We start from the raw sequence: 18,745 nt of genomic DNA on the forward strand, positions 1-18,745 counted from the left end.
TTAGATGTCATCAGCATCACATAATTTCGTGGATACAATGACTATTGTGGGAAATGTAACTAAGAATTTGCAGTCGGGACCAACAAATACAAAGACTTGCCTCTTGCCTCTAACTGATTTGTACCATCCTGTAGTACGACATCTTTACTTAGGAAAGCCGGTGTTTCCGTTATGTGGTACTTGTATTGAAACATGTAATAAAGAACAGTCATGTTGCCACAAGTATGAAGAACTTGTTTTGACAGTAATGTGAGCGAGTGTTGAGTTATTTCATAATCTGTTCTTGGATACAGCTTACAAAATCTATACAAAATCTGGTAACTTCCTACCACAGAACATTCCTGTAAGGATGAAGACTCGAGTCAGTGGATTTTCTTAGGTTACGTCGATGAATTGCTCATATTGAAACAGTATTAAGGAAGACAAGACAAAATCCAAAGAACGGTACCGATTCTTAGAAAGCATGCCTTGGAACACCTGGAAAAAGAGAGATGGAAGACACATGCTTGCCAAAGTCACGTTAAATTGTCTGTGGGAAAAATGTGACGCAACGTCCAATATTCCATGGAACGTAACACGTGGCAGATGTAAGATACTACCTTCATCTGGCAGACGACAAAGGAGAATTCATGAAACAGTGGAGATCGTCAGTGAAGATTTGACTGTGGACAATTACAAAGACGTGAACGAGTTTGCACATCCAGACATGTTTGAAAATGTCATCATTGCCACGTATAAAACAGCCAATGCCTGTTTAAAATTATTACTTTGATAATAACAGTTCTACGTAGATCAACCGACGTTATAGCAATCTCATAAATTGGACCGACAGGAAAAAATTCATACCACACGCACAGTTAAATTTTTTATACTCAACTATCGATCGAGCCAAGTGATGAAATTTGATGTCATGTAAGAAGATTTAAAGCCAGGAGAAGATCAAGACCTTCGCTTGAAAAGTCTAGATTTATACAAGATTGTATGTTTAAAAAACGCGCCGAATGATCAGTCATTACTTAGAAAAAGTTTACAACATTTTTCTACCAGAAACGAGTGGAACTTCCAGACCACATTACGTTACTGTACGTACACGGCGAAATACAGTATACGAAAAGGAATTTTCCAAGACAAAAACTTCATTTTAACTATAAACGCTGACCTAGTACGATGTCCAGTAATTCGACACAGAAACCGAGGGGGCCAATTAAGTTGTACAATTCGATCATGAACTTAATTGCGATGTTGTACAATGTACCCAGATGCAGAACGACATTTCGGTTTCACTGACAAAAGTGATTTTGTGTGTGTGCCTCTTTACGGATGTTACTCGTACACTCACAGGTAACTCCGGATTGCACTAGCTCACATCTAGATGTACAAATTAAAGAAGAATACACGTTTCCTGTGTCTTTGCTTGGTTATTGTGACTTTTAAAGTTGACCCAATTCTTTCAAGCGACGGACTACCAACGACTCTAACAGAGCTTTCAAGAAACTTAAAATTGAGAGACGGATGGACATAAGAACAAAATCCAACTTCTTCCAGGCAGCGGGAAACATCAGTGCTCTGAGAGAAAATATTGCTTCTGTCCTGTGTTCCTAGTAACATAGATTACGAATGAGCTGATTGAATCACACAGGACCGATCCCATCCTAACCCATCCTGCTTTGGCATCCGATGAATGACCTCTTGATTGCTGACATGATTACTGCAAACAGCTCCGAGTAGGATAATGTATAACTGGGCAGCGTGATTCTAATCACAGACCTTGACTTACACATAGTTGGTTCTGGGGAATAACCCGAATTAGACAACTGGCAGAATTTGATCGTTTGTACAAGTTTAGCGTTTGCATGATATGCATGTTTTAAAGCGTTGAATGAAAACATTGCCATTCTTCGAAAAACTAATTAGTGTGCCATACACATAAGATTATAATCCCCAAAGTGCGTGCATGTACTCAGCAGAGGTGTAAACGCCTGTAGTGGTGCCTCCTGGTTCCATCTCGATGACCAATTAAAAATTCAGCTTATGCTGACGTGAAGTCGTAAAAGATCAAATTTGATCGTACACTACTACAATTTTGATTCATTAACGCGACAGTCGTGCACTCAGTGCCATGTATCATGTACATTAAGAAGGTAGGGCAATTTGCAAGAAGCTACTTGAGAGAGTGGGGTAACTCCTGTGAATGGAGACGCCTTCACTAAGAATAGCCAAGGAGATGGTAGAAGAGGTGATGGTCAAGATGATTAGAGCAGCGTGGGCAGTGGAGAGGATGAAAAAAAGAGAGAACGGAAACGGAGAGAGAAGATGAGTGAAGAAGGGAGAGGGAGTTTGACATACTGTATTTATCTTGGATGAAAGACCTATATACATTTAAAAGATTTGGTCATCCTGACTGTATGCCAGAGGAGGAGGGTGAGAAGCAGAAGGAAGAAAACGAGCCCACATTTAGGATTGTAGTGTCCACCAAAGGTCTCTTTCAGAGAAGCCCAGATCTATGAAAAAGAGAGATATTTATCTTATTTTGTGTTTTATTTAGGGTTTTGGTATAAATGTGTTGGTATATGGCCGTGTTGTTGGCAACACAAATTTACTCCCTTTTGTTTGTATGTAAGACTATGCCTGTATATCTATAAACACTTTCTACCCTTGTGTGTGATATTATGCTTGTATATTTATTTGAAAGTACGTAAATATAAACACTCATACTCTTTTCGTTGGATGGTAAGGATGTGTGTTGAGATAGGAATCAAACCGTGTGTGCTGGATAGTTCTAGAAACCAGACTGTGTCGTAAGTATCTAAAATGTTTTTCCTACGTCCCCATACATTTTACAACATGAAAACGTCTTACAGCAATTACAAAGTTAACGTTACATTTTCCCTCTCCCATATAATCACCTTTGTCCCATAAATAATTTCGTTACTATAAACAATTTTATCACAATAATGCCATTTCTATATTAAACATATCGACGCATTTAACACAGGATTTCCTTTGTCTCTATAGTGGCGCCCTCATGTTAACCCATGAATCAATATCCACTTGTCCCTCAAACGGCTATAACATGTTAACCTATGGGTTAATTTTGTCCCTACAACGTCACCCAAGTGACGCATACAGCTACTAATGAGTGAGTCCACTGATCTTAGACACGAGTGAGCGCGAAACAGCCTGATAATTTCCTAGAGTAGGTATTCTTACAATGAGATGGTTCAAATTATGCACTGGAAACGATCATATTGCAGAAGTTTCCTGCGACTTCGCCCAATGGATCCCGGTTTGGGCTTCCGTAATATAGACTCCTTGCCTACTTGTTTATGCCTCTCCTAGCAATATTTCTGGATCCGTCACTGATATTCAACACTATATCTATGCAAACATGCATTAATTATGATATTTATTATATACGTCATGAAATAGTACGAGCTTTCTACTCTATTTTTCTTAGGCAATATAGTAAAAAGCACATTGATTTCTAAAACCGTAAAAAAAAATTAATGCCAAAATTAAAAATAAAATATGCGCATCGTGACAAGCCACAAAATTGAAATATTGATTAATAGATCTGTCCGCTCATTTCAAGTAATTTCCGACAAAGGATTGGCAATTATGACACACATTGTGTGACCTGTTATACTCATATTCATTAATTCACCAAGTGAAATTATGACAAGCGATGTTTCACAATATTCAACTAAATTGACCTTGCATGTAAAACTCAGTGGCAGACAAAACGACTCTAGGTTTAGTTTATTCTAATACACAGTTAAATTCTTTAGGGTTTAAAACCACTAATATGCCAATATATTCATTTATGAGGACTGATAATACACCACATTTAGTAATTTTGAAAATAATAAATGGAGGAAATTACCAATGAAAACACAATGTTCATTCATTGCAATGAAAGTATTTATTGCTAAAATATAATTAGTCATTGCAAAGCCATTACTCGTCAATTGAATGGACAGGAGGAAAGTGATTGACAGGTTTGACAGTTTCTTATAGTCACGTTAGTTTCACAATTAGCCACTTGAAAATCTTCGGTATACTCATTATAATGGCGGAAATCGAACAGCACACCCAGGTCCCTTATACCATGCGCGAAAACAAAAGAACACAAATAGAACCCTCTCAATAAAGGCTTCCTGTCAATACGGACGGTGGTTTAGACACGGTAGGATCTGAGTGATAGTGTTTCCAAGCATGGTGATGAAGACTAGTATTCTTGTTTACTTTTTTATTAGAATAAAGATATAGAGGAAGATTTTACATATATATGGAGATACAAACTGATACATTCACATACATATGAAGCTGAATATTACAATATGTGTCAAATTGTTAAATCCTGATAACCATATATTTTACATACAGAGATAAAACTTGCATATGAATGTCTACTACTATATAATCATTATTTGTGACATATGAGTTACCTTAGTGAAATTTAAGTTTTCGTGATACAACATATTACATCAGAAGGATACGGAATATGTGAAACTTTAAACAGTGAACGTCTTATAATCTAGGTATCAGATTATGTACACATGATTGACCATTTCAACATAATTGTTCTACTGGGCTGCTTTACCGTTGGAACATATGCTTTAAGTTAAACATATCTACAAAATCTGAATAAAAACATTGAATTTTAAAGGTGAGTTCCAACACCTTTATCGATAGATACAATGTTTTGTAATAGTAGTTAGAAACTAAAGAACGTCTGGAATATCAGTACCAAATACGATAGTTTTTCTCAACATTCGTATGAATATTACGAGTTTCTTTGATGAACGGTCTACCTTAATATATATATAATTTCATTTTCAACATTCAAATATTAAATATAGAATTCATTCCTTCACCAATTTCCAAAAGATACATTTATCATTATCCAGTCATCTAGTTTTCATCTAAAAATGAGTTTGTACAAGAAATTGTGTGCATCATTTCAAACTAAAAAAACATTAAATTTCATATCAACAATGTGAACAAATAGAGAACAATAATGACATATTTTTCATGAATGTTTTATATCAAACTTGTAGACTACTGTTTGTTTCTTCAGAAATGGAGTTATGGAAAATAATGCATCCTTTCTTATTCATTAACAATACGATAAATAGAAGTTGTAACTTAATGCAAATTTTTTCTTATATTCTACTATCTTCTTCATTACCTATGGCTAACTTAAATATCAAATATCATAAACATAAAAAATTACGTCTAAAATTTGAAAGTGTCCTTTTACAAAATGTACACTAAATTTCTGACAGAGTCGTACATTTGATTTCGATAATTGCCCGATTCGAACTACCTTAGTCTTTTCTACATTGATCTTTCGTCCTAACATTCTATACAAAATGTTTAACACGTCTAGTGTGTCTCTAAAATATAGTTTACTAGCATCTAAATGCATTTAAGTATTGCCAGCATATTGCCTTAATTAATTTTCATTATTATTAACAATGATTCCTTCGATTGCTTTATTGTTTCTTATTATTATCGGAGCCCCGGATATGTAGCGGTCTAAAGCACTCGCTTGTATCGATACTTGTCATATCACCTCTGTCCGTGTGGGTTCGAGTCTTGGGCTTGGCTATTGCAAGCGCGTAAGAATGATTGCCTGTAGCTTCCAGTTGGTCCGTGGTTCTTAATGGAGTCTTGCCAGGTTCTTCCTCCACCATTTCCGCTGGCAGCCACGTATAGCCTATCGTGGGCTGACAAATGACGCTAAACCCACAACAACAACAACGAAATAGGTATGAACAAATTAAACCTCCTTGTATAGAAGCTTATTAAACATTAAAAATGACTGACATATTTCCATTTTTGAGAAAACATCTATTAAATCCCTGATAAAATATTTTTTTTCCGTTTTGGCATTTAATTCCCAAAATTAAAGTATTTAACAGTTTATCTATATATTTTCACAAATTGTTTCAAATGCCTTTTCAAAATACATTGACAAAATTAGACCAGGACTATAGTATTTTCTTTTTTCAAAATATTATTCTAATATTTTCTCAAATAAATCTACCAAAAAGAAATTCATTTTATTCTTCGTGCAATAAAACATCCCAAACAATTTATTTTAAATACTATTGGCAATACAAACTGAAACCAGTTATTGTTTTATAAATTACATTCAATAATGATATTGCAGACATATCCTAAAACCACCTATTTTCATTTGACTTTGTTATGAAAAAGACAACTTTTTATCATAAAAACATCACGCTCCCAACTACATAATTTTAGCACACTGATCTCTTTGAAAACGTGTCGCACATGTTTATGTTAACAGTCATTTCAATTTCATTAGGTAATTTAAAATAAACCTATTGTCTCTGCAAGGATTGTTAACTGTATCCGTACTTACGTAACCTTTAGCTAGAATTAGTTTTATATACATAGAAAATTAAATGTGAGGTATAAAGCTTAATTTTCATTTTGCTAAAACAGGTTGAATTTATGTACACACGAAATAATTATGTCCAAAAAATGATTCGCAAGGGTTTCAAAGGAAAATTATACGTTTACACATTTTCTACTAATTTCAATCATTTGACGGTCAAAACATCATCACATACAGTAACAGATTACTCTACATTCCAGGGATAAATCTCAATGGGGGCACTTGCATAAATCGAATAGACAAGTAATCTGACTTCTTGAAATGGCATAATTAAGTTTGGCAATAATTTTGTTGAGTCATATCCAGCAATACGATATGTTATGAGTACGAGAGGCACACTATCACTCCAGTTATTCTAATATTGGACACTAAAGTAGCTAGAAAATTTTCTATAGGCCTTTTCATAACTAGTTAATCTCCTTGCATTAGAACTCTTCAAGCCACTCAGTGTGCATGTCCACCTTGGTACCTCAACGTTCGGAGACTATTGATACCTGAAATCTGTCACATTGTTAACATAAGCAGTTCTTAAACCAGAAACACGCAAATTAAATCAAGCCAGGACACTTAAAATTTTTCCGTATGTCATTTGATAACTGTTTCTCCGTAAGATCTAAATTGGTGTGTCTGGTTTTAGATTGATTTTCCTTCATGTGTTCACAAATGATAAGTTGATAATGTACAATCATCTTACCCTCTGAACTTTCCTTTTAATAAGGAGACCCTTGTAAATAATTGTCGATCAGCACGCTTTGTTATGATAATTAGTCTTATCGCAAAGATCAACGCAATGCACGTGAAGACGTTATGATATTGGCAAAATCATGTATGCGTAAATCAGATACTGTGTTCATGATCAAAGGTGTCAGAAAAGAACGAAAACAAAGAAAGCGCTACAAATTAGACATGATTTTGGCGGAATTCACAGAGGTGTATTATACTTCTCTGGTTTTCTACTTATTAAACAATTGTAGAACTACCGAAAAAAACCCAACAGATCAAGACTTTAAAACGAAATCTTACTCAGGCCATACATATAGGGCATATGTGTGACGTACTGTCATTATTATTATATACGAAGCCATCATGGTGTAATATAAACACGAGGGAGAAGCCAGAACAAGCTAGAAGACAATGGATGAGATTGATAATGACTCATCTAGATATTACAAATCAAGAACGTATCTAAGAAAAGTTATCAAACATTATGATATGTGTCTCTTAATACGTAAAAGAGACGCAACCGATTGGAATGTGAAATCAGCAGAAGTAACTATCCAGTGTTCTATTCATTTTCTAATTTGTTCATAACTGTGCCAATTAATATGCTTATCTTTTTCACTAGTATTGAGTTCATTAAATGTTGTTATTTCAAACTATTCGGTCGTATGTATTGCTATTTATAAATCAAATTCACTCTATCCTTCTTAAATAATTTATACTCAAAGAGGTGATAGAATTCACTTTATTTGAATATTTGATACATTTTCTTTCTTCATATAGAATTGTATGCCATTGTTTCAACAGGTAACTTATGACATACTCAGTTGCAGGATTAAATATCATTCCAATCGATTTTAGTATAGCTAATTGCGGCACTAATTTTTATTATTTCAATTATATAATCTTCACTATCATCCTACGCTTGAAACATTGCTTTATATTCGTTAAGCGATTCATTTATCCACGAACGCCATTGTTGATCGCATAAACTCCGGAAGTGATTGTAGACGCTGTACGGCTTCCCGTGCAAGGGAGATAATTCAGTTTCAGAAAAGGCATATAGTCTTGATTCATTATTGTTTATTTGTGTGTGTTTGCTTTGGATTTTTAACATAGCTTTAAAAAATTTTCAGTCATATCGCTACGATGTCTGCAGTTTGACAGTTTATAGTGATGTCTAGCACTGGGGCATCATGCCGCAGACATGTAGCATGATGTCCCACCCAGTCACATTATCCTGACACCTGGCCGACCAGTCCTAACACTAACCTCTTAATGCTGAGCGTCAAATGAGGCAGCGGTTAGTACCATTTTTGTAAGTCTTTGGTATGACTCGGCCGGGGATCGAACCCAAGGCCTTCCGCATCCGAGGCGGACACTCTAACCACTAGGGCACTGGAGCGGTCTCTCAAGGAATGCATGTTTTTTATTCTATTAGTTACTATTGCACAGCCATACATGGAACAATTAACCAATGCACATCTACCTTCTATATTCAAAGCTGATCTTAACCGTTCTCTCTTCCTAACTCTACTGCTCCCAGTCTTAGTGACCTTATCTTCACATCTCAGATCATGCCCACAGTAGCTCAATAATTAGTTTGCGTCTTGGGCATCGATACATATCTACCCCATCACCAAGAAAGAAATAACGTTCAGTCATTATACATGTTAATGTACCCCATGCTGTTTGCTTCTCCCCATAGTTCTATGTATACTTCTGAAAAAAAGATTAATTTTGACAGTATATACATCATTAATGCATAAAAGATAAATACAATCGGTAACATGATGCAGTCAATAAAAGATAATCAATCAGTTAATTCTAAGTATTTACATGTACAATAATATTAATTAAATCAACCTAGCAAAAATCATATGCATATTCACAGTCAATGCTGTTTGAGACCCGAAAGTGTGAATTATAATACAGTTCATCCTTGCAAGAGGTGTAAACGTTTTTCAGCAAAGATCAGTTACATTGAATGGTTCATAAGCAGTCAGTCCCACCTTTTTTGTAAAAGAAAATCTGATCAATTATCCCTGTGCTATATTAATATTATATTTCCACGCGTTAGTATTTGCAAACGTTGTCTGGATTTTCATTAATTTACCTATTTACTAGCTTACAGAGACACAAATAGCAAAAATAATACAAAGAGAATATTAAAATAACTAAAACAGGTAGATATAAACATTATATAAAAGAGAACAAAATTATACATCCATGTTAAATCGTGTGTTCAGGTAACTTCTGACTTAACACCATGTGTGAATAGGTTCAATCCACCATAACTGCTATTTTATATGTAATCACTACGTTTGCGGCAATTGTATGTTTTCCTCAAAGGCCTGGATAAGCTGAGACGTTGCTTTTTCTGGACCTACACATGCTGTGATTATTGAATTATGTCTATGTCAGACAAAATACGGTTTTTCTGACCTCATACCTTTGACATTTGTGCAGAATATGTAACGTATTTCCGCAATTATGGAATATTCTGCCTCTTCATAATTTTCTTTAATCTCATTATCACGGTCATAGTGTTCTTTATTGTCACTTAGTGCTTCTGGAAACAATAAATGATCTGGCCGGGTAAGCTACCAGGTCTATAAACAATTTCATTCGATTTGCTTGTAATATTTAATTTAATGTGTTTATTGTCACACTTCTAGTTCACTGGTGACGTTTTCACAATTATTCTATAGACATAACTGTTTTTGTGATTCTTGTGTAGACTCCTGAATGCCAATGTTATAGGCAAACAAAACAAAATACGAAATGATCTGTTCCCAGTCTTTCTGTTGATCTGACACGAATATAGATACCATATTATTCATTGTGGCATTCAGTGGCTCAACGAGATCATTTGTTTCAGGGTGGTAAGCTGTGCTAAATACCTTTTAGATATTTACTAATGCACATATGTCATTCAATAGTTGACCAGTAAAATATTTCACTCAACATGAGAGAAGGACCGGCTAGAGTCATGGCGATACACAATGTGTTCAACAAACTGCATTGCATTTGTGTTTCCATCAGCATTATTGACTGCAAATGCTTGTGCATACTTTGCCAGATACAATGTAAAAACAACAATATATCTGTAATCCTGACAAATAGGTGTTAACAGGCCTGAAACGTTCACAGCGACCAGCTCAAAAGATCCATCTTTGCGGATTCGGAGTAATGAGGACTGGCTTCCAGCACCAGGGGGTTTTCTAATTGGCACAGTCTACACATTATTTACCCGAAAGGTTTATGCCCTTAAACATACCAAACCAGTAAGAACTTTGTTGCACCTTTTGGTAAGTTTTATTGAATCCAATATATCCAGCGGTTACGTCATAAAGACACGAGTACTTATCAGTCATTCTTTTGTCTATGGTGACTATAGTGGATATAAGACACCATTTATCAGTTCAAAATCGGGAACCAAAGTAGCCACCTTACCGACATTTATTGTCTTATATGGTAACGCATTGTCAAACAAGAAACCCATAATGGTTTTTAAATGTGAGTCTTTCTCCTGTGATTCAGACAAACTTTCTGGTTGTAAGCCTGGTTTAATATCCTGTAATTTGTTCTTTTGTTTCTTGAATTCTTGTGTCGTCTCCATTCAGACCGTCACCCGCGTTTGCTCTCCAAGACAAATACCATCTGCATTTCCATGGGCGTTTCCAGCCCTGTACTCAACGTTCTTGTCATATTCATAGACGGACTATCTGGCTAGCCTACCACTGGGAATCTTCCTTCTCATAAACCATTTTATTAGAACTGATTTGTGACTACCGTGAAATTATGGCCAAGCAGATATTGTGAAAATATTTATATCCACCCCCAAACTACTGCAACTATTTCTGTCAATTACAGGGTATTTGTTCTAGATTTTCCTCAGTTGTCTGATACTATATGTTATTGTTCTGTCGACATTATTTTATCCTTTTGGACCAAAACTGATCCCAAAGCAAATTCAGTACTGTCACAATACAGGGTAAATGGTCTGGAAAGGTCCTCATAACATAATACTGGAGATATGGTCAGCTTTTGATTTAGAATGTTAAAGCCCAGTTCACAATCCTCATTCCACTCACATACTACATCCATTATTATTCAGGAATCGATTCAGTGGTTGTGCAATATTTGTGTATCCTTTCACAAACTTGTGGTGACACGAGCAAGGCAAGACATATAAATGCACATACGGTCTGTTGATTTATGGTTGTTGAAAACTGCAACAGGGCCTTAATTTTGTCACCATAAACTTTAGTCCCATAAATAATTAAAACATATCTGGGGAACTGCAATTAATGTTTACAGAATAGACATTTGGCAAGATTTAAGATCAAGTTTGCTCATATTAGTCTCCTAAAGATTTCCTGTAAAAGCAGCACTTGATTATCAAAGTTGTAAAAAAAGATTGTAATATCATCAATGTATAAAATAACAAATTTCCACTGAATTCCTGCCAGTAGCAGATTCATATGTCGTTGGAGGGTCAAGGGAGCATTTCACAGTCCAAATCACATTGTGTTAAACTCATATGTGCCCTCAGAGCAAGCAACTGCTGCTTTATCTTTATCCTGTTCTTTAACTGGAACGTGATGGTATCTAGATAAGCATTATAAACAAATAAAAGTATTGACAGTTGCTGAAAGCTTGTAATATTTATTCAGTGTTTTAGAGTGAACCGACATCTTGACATCTTTCTTGCACACGGAATATAAAAGGCAATAGTCTATCATGAACGATATATTCCAGTGGTTTCTTTATTAGTATGATAGGACTTGCCCATTCCTTGGCTTAAGGTCGTATCACATCATTGTTTTATATAACATGCAAAAGATTTTATAACTTCCTGTTTTTGAGAAAAAGGGGAACTTGTACGGTTTCTGTTTAATTTGTGGATACCTCCGTGATATGATGTGTTTTGCTTTCTTCCTAGATCTTCATCCATTTTGTAAAAATATCACTATACGAGTAAAACAAAACTATTGGCGTATTTTGACATTTTGTTCTGCAAAATATTTGTTCAGTCAATATCAAAGTCCTTGTCATTGGGTTCAGCAATTTTATTCTGAAAATTTGCATCACACATTTGTTACTCTGATTCGTTTTCACAGGTTTCTGCTGTTTCTTCAAATGAACGTATGTTTGTGCTCTCATAGAGTTCCATTCGTTTCGTAGCTGAATTTAACAGACTTAGAATCCTATTATCAGTGACCAGGATTTCTTAGTTTTTGTTTCATTTTCACTTGATGTTAATTTCAAGTAACGATAGTGTAAGTATAATGCATTTTCACGCACAAAGTTAATCTGTCTCAAAATATGTATTCAAATTATTGCGTCGTGCTGAATTTTTTATAGCATAACTTTTCTTAATGGACCTATCATTAGCAACAATAACGTGGCATGGCACAACACTGATAATGTCCAGAGATTGCCATGCTGCCGAAACCACATTTCTCCTTTAGGGTCTAATGGTTTTGTCTGACCGCAGTTGTCACACATCTGTCATTTACTTAAGACACGTCAATGACCGTATCAAGATATAAACTGGCTTTTTGACCAAACAATGTCCCTGGAGTAAATAGTCCTTTAGTGCCCCTGGCCGTTACTGAAGTAAATATTCGTTGATGGTTGCAATAATTGCTAGTATATGTCATGGTCCCGGATGGTGTTCTTGAAGACTGCAGCCCGTTCATATTTTCATTACATATTGCTACTCGGAAAGCTTGTTCAAACGAATTTGGATCATTTATCATAACAAATTCTTTAGGCCCTGACCTCAGTGCTTGAATGAAATGTATTTCTTTAATCGTTACACTTTCATCGTTCAGTTGTTGTCCTTGAAATAATTCAGAGAAATACATATCTGTAAATCCTCAGGGCAAGATCTTTCTTTCAATTTTGTTATAAGTCCATCATATGGTTGTCATTCTATTTAACTAAAATACAAGCATCTCCAGTTTTATAGCACTATTAGACGTATTTGCTGTCGATATCCTCTCAAATGTTTGATGCCATCTTTTAAGGTCATCGGTTATTTCTCCGTGTAAGCTTGGCGGTGTTATGTTGAATGTTTCAGTTTCATTTTTCAAAGCGCAAATCAATATTCATTTTACTTTTTGATCTTCCCATAGCCCACAAAAATAATAGTTTTAAGTTCTTAATCATCTCACTGCTGACCGCACAGAAGTCAATGGGGTCTTAACGTTCACTTATGCTATTCTCCCTGGTATCAGGAATTCACTGAGTATACGCTTCCTATTTCTTTATTTACTGTTGCAAGGCTATGCATTTAACACTGAACATAAACACTTATATCTTCTTCATCCAAAAATGATCATTATCTCTGCTCTACTCTAAATCCACTGCTCCCAGTATTAATGATTGTATATTCTCATCTCAGATCATGCTCTAATTAGCTTAATAATTAAATTAGATCTGGGTCAACGTGACAACCATTATTTTCATAATTAGCTTGGGTCTGGGGCACCGTGATAGTCTGATTCAAAACGATCAATCATTTCATCTGATTGCGGGTGAAGAGCCGAATTTGGAGTTTAGTCTACCCCTGAATGATTACACATCTGTCTAAGCAAAAAATGGCTCAAAATTATTGCCTTTATCTTCATGAATCTGCACTGAAACACGGATTTGTTTAGTGAACTGATCCATTAGAATTTTAGAGACAGTCTCTGCCTCCTGATCTGGCAAACGCTTATATCCATTATGTTAAGTAGTCATCCATAACAATGACGTACTTACTTGCAGGATTTTCATGAGACCTCTGTTAACTTTATTTCGTGCGGAATACTGATCACAATTACAAACCTATTTCCTTCATAATTATTTCAACTCCAGGCCAGTAGAATTGCCTCCGCACTCTCGTATGTGTCTTGTTCGCTCCGTGGTGACCAGCAGTAACAACATCATGCAAGGACTCAAGAATATCCTTGCGGAATAGGACCACTAGCTGCCAGAAAATGGGCTTCACCGTCTCGCCTTATCATCTACGGTACAAAACACTATTTGAATTTTGTGATCCCTATTACTCAAGCCATAAGGCCGTAACTGCTATAAACGCCATCGCATGCCAGTGTGGGTAATCGTTAGACTTTTCCATGCCTTGATTATGAATCCGATGTTCCTGTCATCTCACTGTTTCTGCATTCCACGAGTACTCCTTGTGCCATTCTCTCTTACCTCCTCTCAGACCATGACATCAGCAATGTTTGTACCCTTTCTTCTAGTTTTCGGAACACACTCAGAGCTTTAATTTTAGTCCCCGCAAGACCTTCTCCATAAAAAATTTAACAACGACATCTTCCAAGTTTTTCCAACCAAGGTACGAGTCGGCATTTAATGTCCTTGACTTTAGTGAGCTATCTTAATGGGTTGTGGTCTGTACGAATGATGAATTTGTTCCTTTAAAAATAGCGGTGGAAATGTTTGATAGCGCGGAATACTGTCATGAATTCTTTAAGTGTGATGCAATTCTTCCTTTCGTCTATGCCCAGTGTCTCTCTGTAGTAGACTATAACATTCTCCTGTCGATGTTGATTTTGGGATAGCACTGCGCCAACTGAAAACGTACTTGCCTCATTATCAAAATTGAAGTCAGAGTAGAATCGATCGGGGTAACCATTTTGAAAATGCTGTTGTATCGCTTTGAAAACTGAGCCGTATGCAATTCCGTCATGCACATAGACCAGCCAGATGGACTTAAAAGCCCATCAAGGACCTGGTTCATCAAACTTTAAAAGTATGTACAGACTTACAAAGGCGGCAGGTGGCATAACACTGATCTGAGAGAGGCCATATTATGTGACAAATGCCACCTTAGGACTACGGTTCAATGCTACCTGCCGATACTCACGTTGTAAGCCTAGGATTCACATCCACTTCCATCCGTGAGGAGCATGCAGTTTGTTGAGAGTTCTGGAACCGGGGAGGGGTCTTCCTTCGTCACTTTATTTAGATGGCGCTATCACACCCTGTTTCAACGTTTCTTAATATAGTCTTTTGCTTCTCAACATTGTGCATGAGGTAATCGTCGATGATGCTGGCGAATGGGTGTTACGCTGTCAGTGTTGGCTGTGTTACTATGTATGTTACTATATCTGTTCTCCGTAAGGCTGACTTATCTTGAGCATGGCCGTTCGAGTAAGTCCACTAGATGCTGCTACACCACATTAGTATGAGAATTTGAAACACTGTGAATTCGCTATCAACCGGCACATCCTCGAACATTGCTGCAACGAATATATCATACACCTTAACTGATTATTCTGACGAACTGAATATTCGAATAGGGATACAGTCATTCTCGGCATTAACCACTGACTTCGCCATCAATAGCTGTTACCTCTGGGCGAATATCTCGATTGATACCAGTAATGTACAAGAGGTGTATCCTCTAAGTTTATTATCTTCCAGACTTCACTGGTTGGCCATTCAACCTAAATACATTAGTCCTAGCATATATGAGGAACTGATGTGTTTGGGGAAAGTCAAAACCATGTATTCATCGATATCATTGTCAAATTCAGGAAAACCACACCGTGTGCTTAACGTTTACATCGTGTATCTCAATATTCATTTTCCCTGTACCTCTTGTTCCAATACAGTTTCCATCAGTCATTTTCATTTGCTGACACGTTCACAACATTCACGTATACCTTGGCCCTTCAAGCAGTTTGCATAGCGACTAATAGTTCCGGCCTGCATTAACCTCTACGGACTGGACTTTTATCAGGCATACCTTTGGTAATTGTGCTTTCCATTCTTAGCTTATCATGTAGCTTCAGTATTTGAACCTATTTGAGTTCACTAACACATACTTCAATCTGACAGCAGCTATCACATTTGTGGACAGTGTTCTTGTGGAGAATTCGATTTGTCACCACGGATTCTCTCCCGTTCTTACAATAACTTACATGTCACGTTTTAGGTTTAAACCTCATGCTATATAAACCTTCAAAACCTTGTTCTGCTGTCATTTCCATGTTTAGTATTTCTTATTCCGTGAATTATCTTCGGTTAAGAGATAATCGTAGCAGTTTTAAAAGTCAGATACAAAACCTTGAATGATAGAGTTTGTTGTATTATCCAATTAACCTAGCAACACAGAGTCGAAGCTGGATCCGGGAGTAAACAACACCCATTGCCATACCTGACAGCATTGACCCCAATACCATCTTGACCATTGACACATCACAAAAAAGTATGTTACAGATGTCGGAGGTACAGTCATCAGTGCATAGCAGACACGCCCACACGTCGACGTAGTATTTAATTCTCATATGTACATAGACATTCTGGGTTACTAAGATAGAAGTCAGCGTATATTGAAATATACACCTAACAAAACAGAAAGTGTTATCGCTTGATTTTTTATAGAAGAATGCTTGACAAAACGAACATAATTTCATAAAAATACAAATAAGTAGCATTATCATGCAGGTTAGATAAAAGTTGGCAAGGGATCAAATTCAAAATCAGGAAAACAGAACTTACAGGTACAAACCCTTAACATCAAATGTACGAACAATTCTATATTCCTACATGTTAGACTCACAGGGGCAATGTACAAGCAGAGATACAGCAATAGAAAGTTTTTGTTACTATCATATAGCGAAGCAGTATGTTTTGAATGAAATCTAAGCTGAGAACAGAGGACTAAACACATCTACAAGATCTACAACATTTGGTAAAGAAATTATATCCAGGTAGAGTTATATAATAATAATAATAATGATAATAATAGTAATAATAATAATAATAGTAATAATAATAATAATAGTTATAAAGGCAATACAATCATAAAATGCAACTGCGTGGGTAGAATTTAGCGCAAAGTTTACGCAGAGTGAAAATTTATTACTGGCTATAATTTTGATAAGACTGCAACGGGAAGGTTAGATGTTTTAATTTAGGCCAAACACCCCATGACTTTTCAGTTGTAGTATCCAGTAGAGATGCTTGTGTGTACGTTTTCTGTCTGTCCAACCCAAGCGGGATTCAGTCTGTAACATTTCGAAGGACTAGACTGAAGGCATATATACCTACCTTCCCCTATTTCCATTACGTATTCATTTTCAAATCGTGCATCGTTATCATAAATATACAGATATATTCAGACTGTTATCCTTGATATATATATAATATTGTTTGAAGACACTGTGATGTATGATGGCTGTTACATTTGTTACTATCATATAAAAACAAATATAATAACTTTCTTGCCGTAGTCTGTAGCCACAGTGTTAAATCATAAACGTTTTTATCTTTTGCGTTATGATTTTGTAACATACTGGACATAGTGAACATTTTTTGGCGCAAATCTGACAAAGACAGTGATGTGTGCAGGGTAAGAAGAGAGTGTTTCTTGCTTGAGTTTTGCACTTTATACATGTGACGATTGTTTTCAGAGATTCGTTCATTCGCAGAATTGTCGCTGTGTCTGAAAAGAACAATATAGTTTCATATCTCATATGTTCAGAAGTCACATTTATTCCTAAAGAGTATGCCTTGAAAATGAAATCAAAGTAGTACCATGAAATCAGACTAAAATAACAAAATAGAACATTATGTAAAGTAATAAAGAAAACGTATATATGTTCAATTTTAAACACATTTGACAGGATTTGCATGTGATTATGTATCATTCGCTATTGTATTTAGATTGTGATGGCATAAATGTTTTATATAACTGTATTTACACGCACATCTCTTTGCATCAAACGCATGTAGTGTGTGCTGATGGAGTTGAAGTTAAGTGTCTCCTTTCCCGCTTTACAATGTGAATGCGAATAATTTTTTGCCATGAAAATATTATTGTATGCTGAACAATGATATTTCTAACAATTAATATGTTATTGGTAGGGGGCAATGACAATCTAAATTTTCATATGTTTTGCATTCTACCGTATGACAACGAAATAAATTTGTTTTTCTGCATATTTTGCTAATCACAAAAAGAAATTTGATCTTTAACTTATTCTCCACTGATCGTAGGAAAAGAGGGATTATCTGAAATGTATTGGAAAACATTGTTATCTCAGCGAAGGTATTTTCCTTTGAAAACATAACAGGTACGCTTTTAAAAACAGTTACAGAAACGCAATTTTGCTCTTCAGCGTTCGAAGTTGAAAACGATCGTTGTATAGGAAAATTAGAGAGTGTAAAGTCCTCAACTCCTTCAAATATCTTTAGGTTTCAGTGTCAAATATTGTTGTTGCATTATAGATCAATTGCTTTCTAGTAAGGAAGCTAAGTATTCAGGAAACAAGCCGATTTGAAAAGCTGACGCTTTCAGTTGTTGTATCAGCTAGCAACGTTTTATCTACGAAAAATAATAAAATATGTCAGCAAACAATATGATCAGCTGGACATTATTTAACGAGTTTCATAAATATAATGTTAAATCATTGCCCATTTGAGGTTCTTTTTATCACATAGTTTTATTTCAGTGGAAATTATTTAGATGGAAAGAAGAACGAATAATTTCGTTCATCCTGACAGACGCTGTACCTTACATTTGTTGGGCGTAAAAAATAGTCCCAAAGTTGAAATTGTAAAAGTACA

General features: G+C 35.7%; 1 protein-coding gene across 2 annotated transcripts in view; it reads right to left on the bottom strand.

Moving 5' to 3' along the window:
• Positions 1 to 4,487: 4,487 nt before the first annotated feature.
• LOC149786491 (uncharacterized) overlaps positions 4,488 to 18,745 on the bottom strand; it is a 48,902-nt gene continuing 34,644 nt past the window's right edge. Inside the window, exons 11-12 of one of the 2 annotated variants that reach the window (XR_016424928.1) lie at positions 8,640 to 17,621; positions 4,488 to 5,745 (exon numbers count right to left, since the gene is read on the bottom strand). Coding sequence is in view for 1 of the 2 variants with exons in the window: in XM_089976955.1 (XP_089833081.1) it covers positions 17,425 to 17,621 (197 nt within the window). In the remaining variant the exon portion in view is untranslated. Of the gene's footprint in view, positions 17,622 to 18,745 lie in introns of both variants that reach the window. The other variant, XM_089976955.1, reaches the window with a different exon arrangement.

The sequence above is a fragment of the Sinohyriopsis cumingii genome, chromosome 12 (assembly GCF_028554795.1).
Source record: "Sinohyriopsis cumingii isolate HCF-2022 chromosome 12, ASM2855479v2, whole genome shotgun sequence".
NCBI classification, from domain to species: domain Eukaryota; kingdom Metazoa; phylum Mollusca; class Bivalvia; order Unionida; family Unionidae; genus Sinohyriopsis; species Sinohyriopsis cumingii.